This window comes from Tyto alba, unplaced genomic scaffold (assembly GCF_018691265.1).
Source record: "Tyto alba isolate M040663 unplaced genomic scaffold, T.alba_DEE_v4.0 Super-Scaffold_7, whole genome shotgun sequence".
Lineage (NCBI taxonomy): Eukaryota > Metazoa > Chordata > Aves > Strigiformes > Tytonidae > Tyto > Tyto alba.
Window position 1 is genome coordinate 30,149,620 of NW_024881328.1, and position 18,094 is coordinate 30,167,713.

Consider the following 18,094-nt stretch of genomic DNA (forward strand, 5'->3'; position numbering starts at 1 on the left):
GAGCTATGTACACACACTCCCAAAATATTTTTGTTTGCCCTCAGCACACTTTCCACCAAAAAGGTATGGTAAGCCTCAGAAGCAGAAGGAACTTCTCTGTCCCTAAGGAAAGGAAGAGGAAGCTAGCTCCATTGGGGTTCATCTATTACTGTATTGTCATCGGAATTGTATCATACACATTACAGAAATGTTGAAAGAAAAAAAAAAATTGTTTCCTTGAGCCTGGAGGACAGTTCTGGACAAGGAGTTTGTACCATTTAATTTATTTTAGACAGTGTCCTCAGGACTTCGCAAACTTGTGGACTCTCTCACTTATTCCCAGAAGAAGAGTTGCATTCCAGTTCTGCCACCTTTTAGAAAACCAGTCAACTTCCTCTATTAAATCAAATACTGTTCATTTTTGGTCTAAGAGCTAGAAGGGTAACTTTTTAAAAATGAACTGTCCTGACCTTTAAGAGAAGAGCTAGAACTCGGCTTGCCATGCTTAGGTGAGATGAACCATAATACCACTCACGGGACTTGGCCATAGGAGATGATTAACTTTCCTGGTTCAACCTATTGTAAAGCACTTACATGCAACAAGAACATGAAAGTGTGAAATCCAAAAGACTGGCTGTTGGATCTATGGGGTTATAAGATTTGCCCGTTATCCAATATTCCCAAACACTTAAGCTTATATCGGTATAAACCCCTGATTTGTTCCACCGGCATGAGGAGTATCAACTGTGAAGAGAACAAGGTGGGTGGATACTCTGTGGGTGCCAGCCTGTCCCCCTTGCTCAGCATCAGAAACAAATGCCACTTGGCTACTGTTTCCCAGGGGACCTGGAGGGGGGATGCTGCAATTCACAGTTTGACTGGTATTTTTTGTGGCCTGCTGTGTTAAAGGCTAGCTGATAAATTAACACAAATGGTTAATAGAACAACCCAAAAAGCATGGCTTTTGGGGATGTACATGCAAGAGTTAAGAACAGGCCTGCCAATATAAGGCTTTATTGTCAGAGTTACACTTCACTAGAAGGCACAGGTTTCATGTCATGACAATGTACAACAGGGAGAAAAATCCCACTACTTTAGCTCCTGACTGAAAACAAAAGAAATGTTGCTTGAAATTCCAGCCCCAAGTTTCCCATGACAGCTATTGGAGTGTGTCCTTTCAGCAGCGCATTTCAGTGACGGTTCATACACTGTAACAGAGCACAGCAGGGAGGCTGGGAAGGGCCAAGCAGGAGAGAAGAAGCTGTGCAAATACAGCCACAGGAGGACAGAAAAAAACCCAACCAAAGTGCTCCTCCCATGGCTCCCTAGACTCCACAGTCTCTGCTCTGTGTTGATGCTTTTTCCCACCATCTCTTACAGGGTGAAGTGAGGAGGGGAGGTGGCAGTGAAAAGGGAAGGAGATGTCATAATGGAATTTGCTCACCTTGTAAAGCAAATAAGGAGGAAGAGAAGTTCTTGCGCATGGTTTTTTTCATACAGCTTGTGTGGTCCTGGTCAAACATTAACTCCTTGCTTGTAGCCGATTTCATCACAGGGATGAAGTCCAATGGTTCCTGCAGGAGAGAGGATTGACATTCCTGGTGGACTTCTGGTCTTTCTGAGGAGGGGCAGGAGGACAGGGAAGGAAGGAATATATCCTTCTCTGAAGGCCATGGGGCTAGGTGTAGATTTCTCTGGGGGCCCGCAGGCAGGGGGTTTAGGCCCATGAGCCATGGCTCAGCACTGCAATCCTTACAGTCCCCAAATCCACAGCTCCAGGGAAGCTGCAGAAGCTCCTCAGCTGGTGCATTGGAAGAAGTAGCCCAGAAGAGCAGGAATCATGCCTGCTCCTACATCAATTGTTTGGAGAGCCCTTACAATGTGGGCAAACTCCTGCCCTTCCAGACCTTCAGTGGTGTCCTGGGTTGAGTGAGTGGTGGAGTTTTTTTGGTGGCAGGGGAGGGGGCTATCGGGGTGGCCCCCCGTGAGAAGCTTCTCGAAGCTCCCCCAGCTCCAAGTCAGCTCCACTTCTGTTTGGGAAATTGAGCCAATCAGCTGCGCCTCTGCAATAACGTAATTAAGAAGGGACGTGGTGACGGGCAGTGGGACTTGTGAGGAGGAGTTGCTGCAGCTGCGTGAACACCAAGGTCAGTGGAGGAACGGAGGAAGAAAGGAGGGGGGAGGTGTGCCGGAGCAGAGACCCCCCTGTATCCTGTTGTGAGACGGCAGGGTGGCCCCCCCTGCCACCCATGAAGATCTACGGTGGAACAGACATTGATTTATGGCCTGTGGCTCCTGCTTGCATGATCAAGGTTCTGTGCCCGAAGAAGGCCGGGGTCTCATGGGAAAAGGTAGCCCCGCTGCTGTGATTCAGTGCTGGGAGGATTGCAGCATGCGGGGGAGTCCTACGCCGGAGCAGCTCGGGAAGGGCTGCAGCTGTGGGAGGGAATCCAGTCGGAGAGCTGAGCCTGGGAAGAAGGGGCAGCCAACCACAATGCAGCAGCTCTCTCTCCCTTCCCCTCCGGCAATGAGAAGGGACAGAAAGCCAGGCTTGGGGTTCGAGATAGGACTGGGATGGGGAAAAATTCCCCTTTATGATCATGAGCAAGAGGCAGACTCATTAGGGGAAGAAAAAAACCCCATATATTTATCACAGACACTAACAACACATAACAGAGTAGGACAGTGAGAAGCATTGCCACATCCTGAGAACACCTTCCCCCCACCCCTCCCTTCTTCCTGGGCTCAGCTCTGCTCCCGATATCTCTACCTACTCTCCTAGTGGCGCAGGGGCAGGGAATGGGGGGTGCAGTCAGCGCTGCCACTTCCCTTATCTTCGGTGAGGGGAGTGTCCGGAACTTGTTCCTCCTGCTCCATCGTGGTTCCCCCTCTCACAGGAGACAGTCCTCCACAAACTTTCTCTGACATGAATTCCTCCCATGGGCCGCAGCGTTCCCCACACTGCTCTGTCGTGGGTCACTAACATTCTCCGACTGGATTCCCTCCCACAGCTGCAGCCCTTCCCGAGCTGCTCCGGCGTGGGACTCCCCCGCATGCTGCAATCCTCCCAGCACTGAATCACAGCAGCGGGGCTACCTTTTCCCATGAGACCCCGGCCTTCTTCGGGCACAGAACCTTGATCATGCAAGCAGGAGCCACAGGCCATAAATCAATGTCTGTTCCACTGTAGATCTTCATGGGTGGCAGGGGGGGGCCACCCTGCTGTCCCACCACAGGATACAGGGGGGTCTCTGCTCCGGCACACCTCCCCCCTCCTTTCTTCCTCCGTTCCTCCACTGACCTTGGTGTTCACGCAGCTGCAGCAACTCCTCCTCACAAGTCCCACTGCCCGTCACCACGTCCCTTCTTAATTACGTTATTGCAGAGGCGCAGCTGATTGGCTCAATTTCCCAAACAGAAGTGGAGCTGACTTGGAGCTGGGGGAGCTTCGAGAAGCTTCTCACGGGGGGCCACCCCGATAGCCCCCTCCCCTGCCACCAAAAAACTCCACCATTCACTCAACCCAGGATAAGTGGTCCCTTCAGCCCAGCTGGAGATGCCTCCCTTACTGAGGAGTCAAGGCCTTGAGCTTGGACCCTCCTAGCAGAGGTCCATGTGGCAGCCACGCAGGGGGGATCTGCCTCCCTATTCCCCCCACGTGAGCTCCATATCCAAAGGTGTCTGACAACACCAGCTCCCTATAAGCTCCACTGGGAGCTCTTGGGCATCAGCACCATCAAATATCCAGGCATTTGTGGCTTTCAAAAACCAAGAGATTTAACTGGGAATCCAAACCCACAAACCCCGATGCAGCCACTGACTGGCTCAGACCCAGGAACAGGAGATATCATCATTTGCCTAAATCTGGAAGACTTTCATCAGCAGATTAGCGTTTTTAAGGAAACTAGCACTCTTTCAAAGTTTATCCTACCCATGGTGCAGTACCCACCAGAAGGCAAATTAAAAAGGACAAGTAACTTTTTTTAGTGTTTATTGAGAGTTGCCTTTATACATGAGGGACTGGTGCTCTGATGCTGTCACAAGTGAACCCAAATAAACCCTGCTCAAGTGTCAACAAGCAATTCAACTCACTGAATTTAAATTATAACATTATTACATATCAATAATAAATTAAGACTATTGCCTAGTAGTTGCGGATAATTTTAAAAAATCCTTGTCAAAAGTAAAAAAAAACAATGTAAACACAAGAACAATGAAATGCACACAATGATGTTGCTAATAAGTTAACAGAGTAGCACACACATGTAATATTTTTTCCAAAAACTCAGAGTGCACTGCCAGTGATGCTAAAATCCATTGCAAGCACTGCAGGTGAGCTGGTGCTGTCAGGAAGGAAAGCCCAGGCTGACAGGGACACAATCGGGCCCCGCGATCTGCTGCTCACGCCTGGCTTCCCCCAGCTTCTAACCGCCTCAACTTAACTAAAGTTGATTTGGAAGATGCCTTTATCACTTAGAATCCTCCAAACACACATTTTGCTCATGAATTCCTTTTCTTAGCTCAAGTATAGAAGGGACTGGTATCAGCTAACCTGATATCACAGGTATCAATGCCATCAAAAGTCAGTCTGAAAGCATGCTTTAGTTTAAGCAAGATTGACTTAGTAGACAAGCACATAAGCAAAAGTGAAACAAATCCTTTTTCCACCAAAACAACACTGTGTATTCAAGGATTTATGTTGGTTTAACATGTGGATTAGACATGAATAAATAAATAACTGAGCCAGTGACACTTGTGCATGTAGATGAGGCCTAATATACTTTGGTCCTAGAGAGCTGATAGCTTTCCAGGCCTGGATTTCTCTGATGCTGCCCACAAGTGGCATCTCTGTGATTTGGATTAATGTCCACCCTACGGAATTTGGATGAAACTGGCAATTTAAGATATGACCCAAGCCAGTGTGTGCACACCAGGGTTTTCAAGTAAAGAAGGACTTTGCACATTATCATCCAAGCTGCCTCCTCATTACACTGCTAAAATACAGCGACAGCAATGTCGTTGTCAAATGGGATCCTTGCTACTGGTGTCAAACATGAACTTAAAAGATCACAGTCAGTACGGACATGTGTCCAGGGCTGACACATGCTGGAAGAGTTAGCCACATACTTCAGCAAATAATGCTCAAATTTAAGCAGGTTAATCCTCTCTCCAAGGTAGTGCTGATCAAACCCTCGCTGGGTTAGCCTTCAGGGAACCAGACTGTGTTAAAATTAAGCTTTGAGGAAATGCCTTCACTCCCACAGCACTGGACCCAGCTGTGCATGTGGGTAGGGAGCACCGTACGGGATTCCCTCGCCACGGGGTGTGGGCTGCCCTGTGGTTCCAGGAAGAGCAAAATTGCATGTGACCTGATCCTGTTTTAATGCCCAGTGCTTGCCATTATTATACAGGCACAGCTCCTGAAGGTCTCACATAAGCATAACTGTATTTCTGGCTAAAGATAAGCCTAGCTAGTCTCCAAAATATAGGTAATAAAAACCAACACCATCTTCATGCTACCCTTTCTCGTATTTCCCTCTCAAAAAAAACAGATAGTAAACAAATTTTATGGTCACCACTCCTAGCAGGATGGAAATTGCCATGAGCAAGGGTTTTGAGCTCCAATGCCAAACATGCTGCACCATGGCAGAGCATTCCTGACAAAATTCTTCACTTTTGAAAATTTAAGGCACCAAATTGAGCAAAAGTGAGGGATTTCCATGCAGCTTGGTGTCTTCAGAGCTGGTATATGCAGCCTGTAGAGCTCACTTCATGAGAGCAGAACAAGCAAACTGATTTACTCAGCTGACCCTGTAAAAGAGCATGCACAGCCATGGGAAAGTTTCAGTTTAAGCCTACAAGTTAATCAAACTGCAGACTCAAGCAGGAAATCCAAAACAGGAAGATAGACACTAATATACAGTACTGTAAGGCACTCCTACTGGGAAGAGAAAATTGGAAGGCAAATTATGAAGGAGAGAATGATCAGACAACTGGTTCAAAAGCAACACAATAAGCTATGAAGCTCAAAGTCCAGCTGTAGGCTCAGCACTGTGAGCAAAGACAGGGACAGAGACAATGAGAATGAGAAGAGGAACTGGCTTGCAGCTGAGCAGCCAAAAAAAAAAAAAAAAAGATAATTATTTGATTACATTTATTTTATACAGATCAACAGTCAGCTGCAATCCAGGCTATGACCTCGGGAAGCCTGGGAAACTCGGTGGCTTCTGTTGCTACAGGGAAAAAGCGAAATACAACTGTGCAGCTTCCCTATTTCATTGTAAACAGACATCCTCTGCTTTCTTTTTTCAGCCTTTCAGGATATTATCATCAAGCCATTATAATATACACTGTATCCTGATATTAAGAAAAGCCTTGACAAGAGGGGCTCTAAAGGTACGCTGATTCACTCCTAACAGGGCCATCAGAGCCTGTGGAGTATTGTGAAAAGCTCAAGTTCCTCACCAAAAAGTACATTCTCTCACTTATCCAGAAAACTCTCACAACTGCCAATTCCTATCATCCCAGCAATGAGCTCATATTGGTATGTGCCAGCCAGGATATTGTGTCACATCACAAAACTATCATTTTTCATCACTTAAAACAGACAAAAAACCAAAAAGCAATAGAAAGATTTCTACAGAAGAGATCCAAATTTCTCTTCTTATAGATTGGTAATATAAAAAAAGCTGCAGTTTGCATCCCCTAGGTAGGTCCTTCTTCCCATTAAAGGAAAGATAGAGCGTCAGGGTAAAGAGGAAAAGAGACTTGAATACGGATCTCTACAGTGTCCCAGATTAAAATAATCACAGAGTAACTAAACTGAGACGAGAAGTTTCTAAGTAGTTGTAGAGGGTCTGGCTATAGTCCGTTGCAGAGAAGCACCCTATTTCTGCACTGATTACAAGTTCTGTACAAGCAAAAGCAGTAACTGGATGTACAAATCAGTTCCTCCTCTGCCAGATATGAAAGCATCTTCTCTGTGGAGATAAACAGCACATTTTATTCTTATTTCACAATGAAATGCTATTGTTCAAATTTATCTCCTGAGTGGGTAGGACAAGACTAGAAGTACTGATACTTAATTTCACCTCTGTGTGTGTGGGGAGAGAGTTGTGCCATCTGGAAAGACCCCAGGTACTTTTCCAGCTGCTGCCCACCCAGAAGCCTGCAGAGCTGAGCCATGTGCAGGCTACGGGCTGCAGAATGGAAGAAGAGTAGCAGTGGGAACCGGCACGCAGCACTATGATTACAGCAGAGACAGCCACGCAAGGGTACAGCATTGTCTGAAACCCAAACCACCTACGGAATCTCATGCTGAATCTCCTGCTAGCAGATGGCTCTTGCAGGAAAATTGTCCTTTTAGAGTTGGGTCTTTGGAGATTTAGTAATGTGAGCAGTAGTTTCAGTTTATTCTTTTGCCATGCAGCCCTGAAAAATGAATAGGGCTTGCTCCTACTGCATCAGCACCTTCTGAGGGCAGGATCAAGCCTTTCATTATGCTTATGAAAGGCAGTGACAGAAGACTTTATCTTATATGGAATAACTTTTTTTGGATAGGAGCTAGGCATCCCTGACAGGAAAGCATCTTCAACATGCTCCTACATGTCTGCTCCTACAGCCACCATGAGAAGCTGTCTTCCTTTTCCAAAGTAGAAATCAACGAACGTGTATCCATTTTAGGAACTGAATTGTTTACAACAACATTGGATTTTAAAGAAATTAATCTGATTTGTATTGTACAGTATCCTTTGATGTAAAGCTTTGGGTGCTGCCAGCATATCATACCAACAGGCTTTTGCTCTTTGCCCGTAGTAATGGCAGTGATTCCAGACCCATGACCAATTCCAGCAGTCTTGCCGACATCATACCATGCTCTTTTTTCCTGTAAACCTCCATTAGCAAAGAAACTGTTCTGTATTATCTGTATAAACCCAGAGTAACTCCAAAGCTGTCTATGTTATTGCAGAATTCAACTAAAATATCTAACCACCCACACAAGTGGTGCTATGGAGATCAGGATGCCTGTCAAAGTAACTAATAATTTGCAATGTCTGAACCTTGTTTCCTTGACTGACTCCATAGGTTTTCGACAGTGCACACAAGCAGCCTTCTCTAAACCAAAGTGGACATGAACCAGCGCTGTAAGGTATCTTAAATACCAGAACATGATGATACAAAAAACACCACCTTTTTTCCTTTAATGACCCACCATTATGTCTAGAGCTAATTCAAAATAGTAGCTGCCAGATTCTGATGGGTTCAGAGCTACTGGCTTTGCCACAGGACTAGTTGTAGTGACACATGCTGAAAAACATGGGAGCGTACTGTTTATTCAGCCAGTACCACTGCAGTTCCTGTTTGCATGACTAATTCCACAATACTTCCCTAGTGTTTGCATTTGTGAACATGCAGGGAATTCTTCACGTGGGAATGGACCTGCAAGGAACATTGTATCTTTAAGGATTATAGCCAAAAGCAACTCATTTCACATGAAAGAACAGTGAGCTGAGACAGAGACATCACTGTGTAGGGGAAGGATTACTTTTAGTGACAAAGGTGCATGATTCACGAGGTTTATTAAATATGGGAAACCCTATACTACTTTGCCAAGAACATGGAAAAACCCTCACTTCCTTCCGAAGAATCCCACCAAGAGAAGGACTTCTGGAAAAGAAAGGCACTGGTTGTCTAATGTATACAGATATAAACATGCTTCTATATATATAGTAGTTGCACTCAAATTTGAGAAAGCTCAGATTCAGCTACTTACTTTGTCTGGAAGCTGGAAAAGGTAACCACTTATACTCCAGAACAAGGCAGTTTGTTGTAGCATTCTACCTTTCAATGTAAGCATGATATACCCTGTTCTATTTAAAATACTTCAGCAATGAGTGAGGTGCTTCAATGGTCAAGACTGCTTTCTACCTTGAATACAACAACCTACAGATTATATAGGAAGCAAAGGTCAGTATTCTGCATTTTTACAAACCTATGCGAGAAGAGAGGAAAAATACACATGCACGTGCCTGGCTTTTTTTCTCCTGAAACCATGTTTGCTTTCTGTATATAGATGTATGTGTGTGCGCGCATATATATGTGAATGCCTTCGTATGTATGTAATACACATATTACTGCAGGGTCTAGAGAAAGAGTTAAGAATGTGGACTGGAGGGAGGACAATCCCTAAGTGCTCACTGGAGGTGAAGCCGCAATGAATTAAACATGCTATCAGTGATGATATACATCTCTGCAGTTAAATCCGTCATGTACTCCCCTTTCACAACATATGTAATTCACTGTGTTTAATACTCCCCTGTGTTCTAGGTGTGTGGAGCAGAACCATACCTTGAGGAACTTCACTCTCCACCATGGAAGTCACTACAGAAGTATAAAAGCCCTTAGAGCTTGCAGAGAACGCAGGACACAAGTTGCACATGAACACAGCGAACTAGTGTTTCACAATTTTGGAGGTATTTTCTAACTAACGTGGGCAAGACCACTTTCCTGACTATCAGTCTAACAGCTTCAGGTTAGAGAAACATCTAAAGTAAACTTCACAAAATAAAAACAAAACCAATGTGGACACATAAAACGTGAGACTAGCAGGAGGTCAGAACCAACATCGTGTTACTGGAGATGAGGACGTGGCCTCATACAGATCAAGAATAACCAGCATAAAACTCAGTGGACTTCAGTGACAGAGCATAACTGATATACCCAGCCTGAACAAAACAGTAGCAAGTCCCCTATTTATCTGCATATGGAATAGTTCACTGGGGTGGTTATAAATACATAAACATAGTTGAAGAAATTATTCTGCATCTTATGTTTGCAAGCACCCTGAATAAGGTTTGATAGGAGATACTTTTCTTTCCTCAGGGAAGAGTGACATGTAAACGCACTGATATTTTAAAAATAGCTCTCTAGAAACACGAGGAAATGGAACTGTGTGTCCACATCAGAAGGAGCAGATGGGTTTAAAACCATTCCTGCCCTACTGGGTTCTGTGAAACACCTCGCCAGAACCTCTGCCGAGGCTAATAATAAATAAATAATACACATAAATAAGTAGGTGATTCATCAATTCTAAATGAACAACATAAAAAGTAATGTGGTCATGGCAGCAAATATTTTCTGCCTTGAGGAAAAGTCTTCTCCAGAGGTGGAAAAGAGAAAGTTGGGTGCTTAACTAGCTAGACCTAGAGCATTTCAAGTAAACCACATTTCGTATGAGAGCTAGCGGCTGGACTTCAACGCAAAATGCAGTTTAGCCATTGGTATTTCAAAGCCAACAAGGCTTTATGGCCACTTTGGCAGCTGCTATTCACAGATGAAACAGGTCAGATATTATTTTGCAAAAAGATTTCTGCCTGGCTAAGTGGAGAGGTTGCTTGAGCTGGCAGCTGGGAAAGGGATTCTCTTCAGGCTGGCCACTGCCTTAAGGAACTCATGTGTTCTGATATGACAACTCAAACATGTTGCAAGACTCCTCGAAGTTTTCGTCCATATTCAGTTGCCTCCAGAAGGATTTCTGCTTCTTCTGCAATTCTTTACGCACACACCTGGGGCATGGTACAGCCTTCACTTTGCACTCAGAGTGGAAGACAGCACCACAGCTTTCACACCTGCAAACACAAATTAGTATCAAAATGGAGTGACAAAATAGTACCAGAGCATGCAATGGACTTCATATGGATTGTGGGCAGTAGACATTCCTTCAAACAGTTCTGGTAGCTCAAAGAGCGCTATGTTTCAAGAGTGGGGTCGTAAAAGACACTGGCTTGGCCACACGTCCACTGGTGTAAAGCTACTCAGGACCACTAAAATAAGTTGACTTTCATCCATTTGCAGTTGCTGAGAATCTGTCCCAGCAGTTCTGCTTCACAGACAGAAATTTTTTGAAGGATTAATACTTATCTTCTTATTAACTAGCATTCAGGTCTATCACAGAATAGACATTGATTTTGCTTTATGAAAGACAAGTTTGCTGCTTTGGTTTGTAAATGAAGAGCAACAATATTCATTTCCATTAAGATATATTTCAGCATTTGCAATTGCCAAGATATGACATTTTCCTCACTGAGGTTCCAGTGGTCAGCTGTTCTGAAAAGAGTAAAGTACAGTCCACTTCAACTGCAGGAGAAGTAGTCATTTCACAAAGTACAAAATGAAACAGAGTTAGGTGGTATTTTCTGCTTTGTGTCCTGTGTAAGGTTGGACTAGATCAACAAAATTATAGCTTTTGGCATTCAAAGCTGTGCTATTCTGTCCTCAAATGCGGTATTATGACTTCAAACAAATCAACTGCTGAAACAAGATGACTGGACTACTTTTGGGGCTCTCGGAGGCAATGGAGGTAATGTCACAGCAGATCAAGCCTGAGTTCCAGATGGCTGTGGAGGAATGAAACATCTGGTGATCATGGAATGGGCTACCACTGAACAGTTGGACATTCTCAGACTTTCAATGCAGATAACTATCTGTAGTGATGAGTTAAATCACAACAGCTTAGTAACCAAATGAAAAAAATAAAAGGATGACAGCGTCAGAAGTACGAAGTCTTAGATTCCAGTTGGATAATCAAATAATGAAAGCAACAAAATACCAAACTTTAGAGCAATTTTGAAATACAAATGAGGTGCGCCAGTCACCCTGGTGATTCCATGGGAAGTCTTGAAATACCTTGCACTTTTCCTTTCTTGCAGCTATTGTAATCAAATGACTATATGACAATCCAAGTGTCCATTGTTATAGCTTTAGTGAGTTTTTTTGTTTTTCTTTGAGCTTTTTTTGTTGTGTATAGATTTTTTTTCTTAGAAACAAGGTTCTTGTCTTCAAGACTGTGAAGAAAAATTGAAAAGATGAAGAAACAAATGCCAAACATTGGGAAGCCATAAGGCAAATTGTAGTATTTGGCATGCAGTCTGGCAATACTGACAGAAGTCCATAAGCTAATACAACCTGTTAGCTATATTAGCTGCATCTGCATCTCACCTGTAACTTTTAAAAAACTATTCCTGATCTGGCTGCACTTTAAGTTTTATGCATAGGTCCAAATATGGTCTAAATTTTAGTAACTGCAGAGCTTTGAGGAGGCTATGCAGAGGTTTAGAGAGGCACATTTCTAGCTAGCATAAACTGATAAAACTCAGATAACAAGTAAGAAAAGGAAGGTTAAAAGAGGCTAATCATAATGCCATATATCTATTAACTTCTATTCTCTCGCAGTAAAACTTGACTGTCATATTTCTAAGTCCAGCTAGTGAGTCTAAATCTGGTTTTGAATCAAGAAACTGGCTCACACAGAGATATTTATCGTTTCTGTGCTCAGAGAGTATGTGTTATGGCCCTGATCCAGTGAAGAACATAAACACATGCTTAGGATTCATATCCCAGTGATTTCCTTGGAATTACTGATCTGCCTACAATTAAGCATGTGCTTACGTGCTTTGCTGGATTGGGATCTCCATGAACAGACACACTAATGGATCAGGGAGAGACAGAGAGGACAGCAGTGTCTTTAAAACTTTACATCACTCTGAACTGACACTAATGGTGATTTTATCAAGCTAATTCTCCCTTGTTAGTCAGCAATTTACAGTGCCCTGGAAGTTGCTAGAGGGTAATGATTGATGAGGAGTGTAATTTTGTGCTCTCACATTGCCACTCCCTGTTCTCGCTCAATATTTCTCCACAATACACATGGAGGTGACAAAACTTATCAGAAATTGCTGCTAAAATGGAGCAGGATGAAAGAGGAGCCAGCACACCTGCTCTCCCCAGTCAAGGGCCATGAGTAGAGAAAATTAAGATTGATGGTGTTTAAATTAATATGAATTCATTTTTCAGAAATAAAATCAGTGGAAAAAAAATCAACAAACTTCTCTCACATCACTCAGAACCAAAAGACAGAGAAGAAACATCTGCACTGTTATTTATGAGCACTGGTGCAACAGCTGAAGCTCTGACCGGGACCCCACACCGTCAGGCACTAACCAGAGGCAGCACAAACAGCCAGCCCTGGATCTGAGAGTCTGCTGCGCTGGCAGCCACTGTGACCACCATCGGTCCTTTCTGGTGCCCCCAGCCCCGACTGTCACTCTGAAGACTTGCTTTCTGCTTTCTCTGGTGAAGGCTGATGTACTCCCATCCCCGACTGCTGGGTGCGGATGACAAAAGGACAGCAGCCTGGAAGAACAGTGCTCTGAATTGGGAGAACAAAGCTGCCTCTTGCTCTCCGTAGGGACAGGTAGGGAAGATAGCTGGGTCAGCCTTCACTACATGCTTGTATCTCCTCACTGCTGAAGAACCTCAGTCACAAGGGTGGGGGGGCAATGTTGATCTTGGTCTGTCTTTGTGCAAATGGTAGGTTACACCCTTTAAAGTGATGGAGCTATACTACCTCAAGTCATCTACGGCTTTGCTTTTCATCATATCAAATACGGTCAGTCTTAACTGACCCTGGAAATGTCAATAGGTTGACCATTCCTAATCTCACTGCAAGAAATTTTGCACTGATAGCAAAAACCCCACCAAAATTATACTCCTCCTTAGAATATTACAAACAGGTTGCTTCATATTTAATCCTGACATCTAATTTTATCTCCACATGTGAGTTTCACAGTCTTTCTTTACTGTTGTTTTCAAACCTCAGTAGTCCAAAATGCTTTTATTTCTTTGGAGAAAAAAAAAAATACATTTTGTAGTCTGTAAAAGGCTCATGTAATAGGTCACTATACTTTATCTTTCCCTTAACCCTTGCTGTTGTCATAGGTAATTCACAGTTCAGGTGCTATTTCTGAATCTTGATTTCTTCTTTGGCTAGAGGCCAAAAAGTCCCTGCATCTTTTCTGAGACTGCTGTACACCACTGATAATAAGCTGATGAGCCCATAGCCATTCAGGCCTTTCATGTTTCATTCTTCAATGAATGATATTGCGATACTGCACATTAACAGCATCTTGCTATTTTTCAAGCATTATTTGAAGAACTGGTGAACACTGCACTTTGTTTTCATACAGACTTTCAGTCTTCTAAGAAGGCATCTGAAATAGCTTCCTCTCTATTTCAGGGTTTTCTCTCTTTTTTTCTCTTTCCTGACCAACTCAATTTCTGTGGAGACTATAGGGGGTGTTTCATGTTTTAAGGATGTTTTACTTGTTTGAACACCAGAGTAACAAAAATACAGAGAATTATTCAATCCTCTAAATAATTTCTCTTGCACTGAAAAATGTACGAGAGAAAAGGCAAAGCTCTCCACAGCCAGACAGGCATTATAATGCTATCATTACTAGTTACAAAAGAAAAGCCTTTCTACATTAAAAGCATAAAGTCATTCCTTGTATGCTGAGGAAATACCAATGTTAGTATCTGCCATTAAGTCTGGCCATTTGAAAAATACACATATCAGTATTTGGTATATTGTAAATTCTAGCAAATTCTTTTCATGCTTCCCACATGTATTTCATGGGCTTATGGCTCAAGTATTTCTAGATTCTGCACAACCAACTGATTATACTCATATTTCTCCTCTGCACTGCACCACCCATTTAGGTGCCCATGGGCAAGACCAGGTGCTCAGAGGGGATGTAACACAAAGAGGCCTTAAAGACCTCTGCTACCTTAAGCAGACAACATTAACCAGAGATGATCAACTGGTGGCCCTGGATGTCATCTGAAAGACAGTTTTATTTGTCTCCTAGAAACCTTACAAGTTAACAGACTGACCAGCATGACTAGCAAGGTTTATTAGGACAGCTTCAGTACCACGCACATGGGCTGTACCTGTCTAGCTTCCAGCAAGCAGGGAATCAAAGCAGCTCATGGTTATACTGTTTGTGCTTGAAATGAACCATTGGTGGATGACAGATATATCGCCATTCCCACCTCACAAACGGGAAACAAGAGGTGAACTGACTTGGTCAAGGTCAACCAGGAGCTCTTAGAGTTGAGAAGGGCAAAGAGATCCCCTGTCTCACTGCAGTGCCATATTCACCCACCATCCTTTCTCTTGTATTTTTATACATTAACTTTCATTTTTTCATTTAAAACCCCCACTTCCTCTGTGCCAGATCTTGTATACATCTGCTCAAGTAATCTTTGGAAAGGAATTTCAGTAAGGATTTAATTTAGGGCTGAATCCCTCATTGACTAGACCTCTTCAGTTCTTTCTCTTCATACAGAGTAAAAACAAGATAAAATGGGGTTGTTCATTACGTTTTCTTTAGATGATGCTATGTATTCACCAAGCATCCAAAATACTAAGCCACCTGTAACTTGGCTCTTAAAAACCCCCAAAGAGCAAAACACAGTAGCTGAGGTAAGCCTTGCCTAGAGATTCCAGCATGATCACCATCCCACACGATGCACATGTGCTTGTCTGCAAGTACTGCTGAATTGCTCAGCTGTGAATATCACAGACGCACCCTTCAGAACTCTCAAAGACTTTAGCAGAACACAAAGAAAAGGAAAGCGGACCAGCCGGTGTTCACTTACAACACAAAAAAAGCCCCAAAGGCAATCAATGCCTGACACACACATGCAGCAATATTATTACAGTTGCCTAGGAACCAGCACAAGGAGCCTGCCCAGGGAGGGACGCCCCTGTAGTAAATGAATGGAAGAAAGTTGGCACTAGTATGATATTGATTTGTCCCTATATGGCACTTATTAAGATAATGTCTTGTATGACACACTTAAGGTCTTTACTAGACACAGTGGGTTTTTTTAAATACCATACTTAAAAACTGTTAATACTTGAGACTTGCTTTTGAAACATTTGCCTCTGAAGACCAAAAAAAAAGGCCAAACAAAACCAGAGTAGAGCCTACTACCCAGCCCCTCAAATGGTTACATGTCTGAAATTCACTGTAAATGATTAACTGAGTGTTCAGGAAGCCAATAGTGATTCAAAGCATAATCACAGCTTTCCTTTCCATATACTTGCTCATCAGATGGAGGTTACTCTTGATATATCAGCAGGGCTTGAACATGCTTCTCATTTGTAACGGCACGGCTGGGTGCTGGGCTGGCCCCAGAGGGTACAGAAACAGCAGAATTAACTGTAACCGCTGACCACCAGCCCAGCTCGTGTGCTGGGGGAACCAGTGCAGAAGGGCGAGCTGGTTACAGGCAGCAGCTAGCAGGGGGTGTACACTGACCGCCAGCCTGCACTGATGGGACTCGCCAAGCAGGGTGCCTGTGGTTCACACCTCTGGAACAGCCGCAGGGACCAGCCCAAACACAGCCTGACCCAGAGTCTGTGACCAGCGCCACCACTGCTGCTCTAGTACTGCCACCCCGGGATGGCTGAATGACACGCTACCCAGTGCCCCTGCATGAAAACTGCCAGACCAGGATCTGCTCCCTTTTACCCAGCATGTGTTAGACTGAGCTGCTGGAGAAGTGTCCCAGGCAGTGGGGGTGATGAATGAATAAGCCCTATCCTGGCTTGGCTGCCCAGGGCTTGCCACAGCCTTCCTCCCCAGCTGCCCCGTTTCTTGCCCCTCGTCCCGTCATGCCAGCACCCACTGCCAAGGTCAGCTGCATCCAACAGATGCGCAAAGTGGTCGGGGATATTAAAGCCTCACAAATGAGGGGAAGAGCAGGCAGCTCACTGGCAGGGAGAGAAAATCAACAGTGCTCCACGAGTTTGGGGGGAGCCTCAGCATCAACACCTCCATTGCTAGACCCAGAGAAATCACAGAGCAGGCCTTCTTTTTGGGTGCTTACAGAACAATTTGTTACGGGCTGGGCCTGAACAAGAACAGCTTGATTTAACCACCTGCTGTCCTCCCATGACAGCTGTGTAACACAGGCTGTGTTACTTGCACTGGAGCATGGCAGCAGGGTCGAGCAGCAGCAAGGGGATCCTGCAGCTCCCAGTCCCCTCTTCACAGAGCTCTGTTGCTCCTGATTAAGGAGGGAAATGTGTCCTCAGCTCCCCCCCAGCTGCGGCTGCAGGGGTTTATGTTACACTTATCTACTTATATTTCCATACTTGCATCCAGCAGGAGAACTAAGGACTGACTGTTGACCTCAGTACTGTACTTTGCAAGTTGTTGAAGTTCAGAGATCCCAAGTCAAGTAATGGGGCCTGTACATAGTAGTTCACAAGAAATCAGTGAAGGGACACTAAAATCAGTATTAAAACATTTAATCTGAAAGTCATGTGATTACACTTTAATCAGTGGAGCTAGGTTACTTTAGAAAGGGGGAAAGCCCTACATGGTAGATCCACTACTTGCAAATGACTGGAGAGGCTGAGATGCCACAGAGATTAAAGTGTTTACATTGCTCAGACATACGTCCTCTGCCTCTGCTAGCTGCCACACCATGAACTGGACTTCGCCCCTCTACCTCTTCCCTATTATTAATGAACTGTATTCACAAAGTGGTGGTTGAAGACCTAAAAGCAGAGAGTCAGGCAATACTACTAACAGTAACATTAACATACTGTCCTCAACCATTATAATCTGACTCCATGATTCTACTATTTTGCATTTTTCTGTAAGTCTCAAGTCTGGAAATCCTGTCATTAAGCCAGGATTTATGCTTTTAATAAAAGAGAAAGGCAAAAGTACCTGGACTTCATAGCTCTGTCGTAATGTTAAAGACATGCCTATCTGGACCCAAGACGGAAAAAAGGAACTTAACATTTAAAAAAATTAAGTAGTATATAAATAACAAGAGTCTTAATGTAATCTTAGAATTTCTGAGCACTTAAGAGTTGGCAGCATTGGTTTTCATGGGCAAATTGAAAAGCAATTGAAAAGCTGTTGTCCAATCTACAAGGAACCATATTTGGGAGATGGAGAAGTCTATCTTAAAAGAAGAATTTGCATAAGGAAGAAGGAGGAAGAATTAAAAGGTCTTGACTGGCAAGTTACAAGTATCTAGAGTGAAGAAGACAGCACAACAGGGAAGCTGCAAAATAGAAACTGGAAGTGAGATGGCTGCTATGTTCAGCCAGTGGGGAAGAGCAAAAGGCAGCACTGCAGAGACCTTCCTACTTGAAATAAGTATCTGCCCTTACGCTGAACACTGTAGTTAATACCACTCTGCCACAAGGCAGGTAAAACCAATGTGTAAAGCTAATTCATTTCCAAAATAC

General features: G+C 43.9%; 1 protein-coding gene across 6 annotated transcripts in view; it reads right to left on the bottom strand.

The window, feature by feature from the left end:
* The window catches only part of PLEKHM3 (pleckstrin homology domain containing M3), a 132,041-nt gene that overhangs the window by 32,969 nt on the left and 80,978 nt on the right, over positions 1–18,094 (bottom strand). For 5 of the 6 annotated variants that reach the window (XM_033010917.2, XM_033010918.2, XM_042784334.1 and 2 more), the window contains one exon: positions 3,954–10,607. In XM_033010917.2, the coding sequence (XP_032866808.1) occupies positions 10,430–10,607 (178 nt within the window). In that variant the 3' untranslated portion in view covers positions 3,954–10,429. Of the gene's footprint in view, positions 1–1,423; positions 1,554–3,953; positions 10,608–18,094 lie in introns of those variants that run through there. The other variant, XR_006164573.1, reaches the window with a different exon arrangement.